Source organism: Silene latifolia, chromosome 10, assembly GCF_048544455.1.
Source record: "Silene latifolia isolate original U9 population chromosome 10, ASM4854445v1, whole genome shotgun sequence".
Lineage (NCBI taxonomy): Eukaryota > Viridiplantae > Streptophyta > Magnoliopsida > Caryophyllales > Caryophyllaceae > Silene > Silene latifolia.
The window spans coordinates 133409534-133413897 of NC_133535.1; the positions used below are offsets into that span (position 1 = coordinate 133409534).

The 4364-nt window shown below is 38.3% G+C and overlaps 1 protein-coding gene and 1 long non-coding RNA gene across 2 annotated transcripts; both read right to left on the minus strand.

The window, feature by feature from the left end:
• Positions 1 to 240: 240 nt before the first annotated feature.
• Positions 241 to 1528, minus strand: LOC141608259 (uncharacterized). The gene is made up of 7 exons (XM_074427625.1): positions 1490 to 1528; positions 1256 to 1336; positions 937 to 1071; positions 724 to 833; positions 544 to 625; positions 386 to 451; positions 241 to 252 (listed from the first exon to the last, which is right to left on the minus strand). Exons 1-7 carry the CDS (start codon positions 1526 to 1528, stop codon positions 241 to 243), a joined length of 525 nt encoding a protein of 174 aa, XP_074283726.1.
• A 966-nt stretch (positions 1529 to 2494) lies between these two features.
• On the minus strand, positions 2495 to 2944 carry LOC141609199 (uncharacterized). Its single transcript, XR_012527284.1, has 3 exons — positions 2787 to 2944; positions 2660 to 2698; positions 2495 to 2580 (listed from the first exon to the last, which is right to left on the minus strand). It is a non-coding gene; the product is annotated as an uncharacterized LOC141609199 (long non-coding RNA).
• Positions 2945 to 4364: the final 1420 nt, after the last annotated feature.

The following is a 4364-nucleotide window of genomic DNA, read 5'->3' on the forward strand; positions in this document are numbered from 1 at the left end:
ATTACATGCACGTAGAAAGGTATTGCATACACATACAACGCCTTCTCATACACGTAGGAGGGTCTTCCATACACGCAAAAGTTACTTGGAATACCTACACATCTGCAACCTACAAATTTAGTCCACCTACAAACTAATGCCTGCCCAAATCAAAGAATCAACAAAAGACAATGAGAAGGTTCTCTGCCACTCCCATTTGCTAAGCACACAAACTCTCACCATATTCTTGCAAAAAAACACCTAGGTATAATCCTACAAAAAAAAGGTAGGGAAATATTGTTACATTTAAAGTCACTTGACATCAATATTGAAAGTCTTGCAGTTAAATGATTGGAAAATAATAGAAACAAAATTAGATAGAGCATTCGGAAGATATTGTTATTACCGTTCTCTTGTTTTCCTCCCATCTGATAAGATCTACAATCATACTCTCACCATATTCATCCAAATTCTGCATATATATTTGACAACAATAATGAAAGTGTTGCAATAAAATATGCCGAATAATATTTGACTAATATAACTTGGTTTAGACATCATTACCTCGTAACAAGTCTGATCGGACCATAATGATTGACAACTCAAGTTTTCTAGAAACTTCAGCAAATAGACTCCGCAAGAATACCTTTTGAAATAAGGAAATTTGTTAAACGCTTTAAAATGGTGTGTATCCCATCGAAAATATTTAAAACGAGTAGAGTATAGTTTAAACAAGTAAGGTACCCATTCTTTTGTCGAGGCACATCCACAGTCACAAACGGAAAATTGTTTATTTGCAACAGCTTTTTGTATCCTGGAAAGTCTCTTGCAATAATCCCCAAAGCAGGAAATAACTACAAAAAACCGAAAAAAGAAAAACACAATAATATAAAAGCGAAGGAAAACCAACACAAAATTGAGGTAACAAACCCCTAAGGCATACGGATATAATCATACCGTTTCAACTAAAAATTTACATCTTGTGTCAGGACGCCTAGGCAAGTTTGAGTCAAGTATAAAGTTGGTCTTTTTAACAAAGTCAGACACGCAAGCAAACCAATGCTCACGGTCAACACAGTAAGGGAAGAAAGCCTGCAAAAACGCCCATAGGGAAATGAAAAAGTGAGGGGATAATTACCAGTTCGACGGGATAATATACAAACAAGTTAGACAGGATATTTAATAAAGTTCTTTCTTGGGCAAGAACTTAATTAAGTTCTTTCAAAGTAGTAAATTCCGTCGATATAATAAAATTAAAAAGTGACGGGATAATTACCAGTTTAGCTTTGGTTAGACTTTTGGGCAAGTACTGAAGCTTAATGTACTGACTTTCAAAACTGTTTTTAGCGGCAACATCCTGAAAGTTGAGAAAATTTGTGAAAAATGTTGGTAATTCCAAGTAGAAACATTAGGGGTTACTAAGGATGAATATGAATACCTTGATTATTGTCGGAAAGTACACAAGATTTGGTCATTCAAGTGTTAAACGAAGACCAACAAGGTCAATTACCATATCCATGATCCATTTTCCTCCAAACAAAGTCGACATTCCTTCTTGGGTTACTTGCAGCCATGGAGTGTCTACAACAATGTCACTAATAATGCAGATATTGTAATTAGCTGCACACACACAACAGCAAAGTGGACAAAAACAACTCAAAAAGATGCTATATGGTCAGTGATAACTTACTCTTTATTTGTCACATTTGTCCTAATAAAATTCATCAAGTGTTCATCTGTATAGGGCAAGTCTCGTGGAACTTCATTCCTGGGGAGAAAAAGGGAAAACACAGAACAATTACATAACCATAGCACACTTTTAATAAACCAGGAGTCATCATATAGTAATGAGAAGCATTGTTGGTAATAGATTTCTGATTACCGAATCACACAGCCATTCTTGTAAGCCTTTGCTTTAGACGTCACTTGATCTTTCACGATGTTGTCTTGCCAAGTCAAAATTTCATTGCAAACCCTCACAATGTAATGCTTCACATCAGTTCTCTGAACAATGATAAAAAGTGAAATCAACCGCAGAGCCTACACATCTAATACACATACCTACATATCTAATACACATACACGGCTGATTCATGAAAGAACAAAGCTAATACATGCATGTTGATGGCTTCTGGCGTCAGGAAATATAGAAACACCAACTAAAAATTTGACTTAAATAATGGAGACTTACGTCCTTGAGCAGCTTTAAAGTATACCGACACTTATTCCCATTGTACGTCTCCATATGTCGCATCATGTAAATTCCAGTATCACGCTCGACAGAGAAACTTTATTCGGAACATACTCTTTGGCTACTACAAAATATGTAGCATGCAGCTTTGGAATCATGGAAGAAAGCTTTGCACTTAACCTGTTTCTTCCGTTAGACAAGACAATGCCAAGCAAATAAGTTCGCTATATAAGAATTAAATCAGACATTTAACATACTTATTGCCAAACGGTGTGAAAACATACCACATATTGAACACTGACATGAAAATCTACACACCCTGGATCACACGGGTGTATAACTTCATACAAGTTATGATCAATATCAAAACAATGAAGAAGTGGGCTGGGTGCAACAACAGGGAATAAAACCTGTCAAACAATGGTTAGTTGGGTTTGTATATTATTTAATTATGTACTTTTAAAACTTTTAAAATATTGAACAACTTACCAATTTCACGTCTCTATAGTTGATATCCAATGAGGCTATCTGTTGTTTCAATTAGGTGACCCGTATTAAAGAATAAAAAGGTACAAGTTGATAACTTAGACCAACAAAATTTAAATATCAAACTTACATCAGTTGTTTCAGTGAGAAAGAGACGGGAAATTGATCTACGATCTCTTAACCTGTTTCCATTATTCAGATAATCACACCACACATTGATCACGTCGATGTTAACGCTACCACCAAATAGCAAGGTCTTCATATCATATCGTGTAAGAATCTTGCCGCCACGGCTAAACAGAACCTCGCTACAAAAATAAAACCTTAGTGTTATAGAAAGAAAATATAATACATATACCGAATAAGAAAAAAATAAAAGCAAAATTAATAGACTAATACATACCCTTCATCTAAGTCGGCGGCAAATGCATAGTCACCCATCGCTTTTTCGGATCGACTCAAGGCATCCATCACGTTCACATTTCGTATGAAGAAAGGTGAACGAAAAACGACAGGTAACTCAACTTTCCTCTTACACTTCCGAATCTGGGAGGGGACGGTTGGGGACAGTTCTACAAGCGGAGAAGAAGGCATAATTGGAGATTCATTCAATGACACAACAGACGAGATAAGTATTGGTGATGCGGGGATGAATTGGAAGGTGCGGTGATGTGCTTGCACGGGGGGGGGGGGGAATGAATAGAAGGTGCGGCGGGAGTGCTTCCACGGGGAGGGGATGGGATTGAAGGTGTAGCTGACATTGTTGCACGGGGAGAGGATGGAATGATAGGTGCAGTTGACGTGCTCGCATGGGGAACATCACACATATCACCAGACCTCTGTGCTTCGCGGAACTCTTGAGATGTATATAACGCATCCTCACCGTGAAAGAGACTGAAAGATGGTCCCTCCATGAGTTCCTTGTCCATCTTTTCCTTCGTAACTTGGTGTTCTTTAAATGCCTCACCAACACGGTTATATGCACTATTCGAATCCCCTCTAAATCGCCCAAGATGTTGGGATCGTTGTAAAACTCATCAGAGTCCATATAATCCACATACTTCTTCCCCTCCTCCACTTTACTCTCGTCCTTTCTCTCCTCTTCCTCCATTTCATGGTCATCTTTCTCCTTGACCTTCTCAAATTTATCCTCTACTTTACCCTCATCGTTTCTCTCATCTTCCTCCAATTCATGGTCATCCTTCTCCTCGTCCTTTCTTTCCTCTTCTTCCATCTCGATTCTTCTTTACTTTGTCACGAAAGTGAAAACCCTTCAAATAACGAATCGCCAAAGTCGACATTTTGGTAATGACTTCCATATGAGGAACCACAAACTTTGCTTGCATGATTGCCTTTGAGAATGCACCATAACAATCTGCAAGAGTAACAAAGATCCCCGCTAAAAACTTGATACAATCTGTTGTTTTCTTATCAACGGACCTCCTTCTTCAAAGATCCTCAACCTTTCCCTTTCCCTTTCCCTTTGTCGTCACTCCAAAGACCCTCAACATTTTCCTTTCCCCGTGTCGTCATCGCATCATCAACCCGTTTGTCGCTTCGATACACGGGTGGTTTATAAACAAATCTGTCTTCTACACGCCCTCTCCAAAACCATTTGCGTCATGTTTTTCCATCTTCACCCTCTCTCGATACGTTCGTCAGACCAATTGGCTAACAAAGGGAAAGATCGAACGACCGTTCTTGTCTT

What these genes read in the sequence shown, in the direction of transcription:
- LOC141608259 (XM_074427625.1), bottom strand. Translation starts at nt 1,528, where the DNA reads ATGTCGACTTTGTTTGGAGGAAAATGGATCATGGATATG. An exon ending in GTCTAACCAAAGCTAAACTG is followed by an intron (nt 1,072 to 1,255) that starts GTAATTATCCCG and finishes GCGTTTTTGCAG; the next exon opens with GCTTTCTTCCCTTACTGTGT. An exon ending in GTGCCTCGACAAAAGAATGG is followed by an intron (nt 626 to 723) that starts GTACCTTACTTG and finishes TTATTTCAAAAG; the next exon opens with GTATTCTTGCGGAGTCTATT.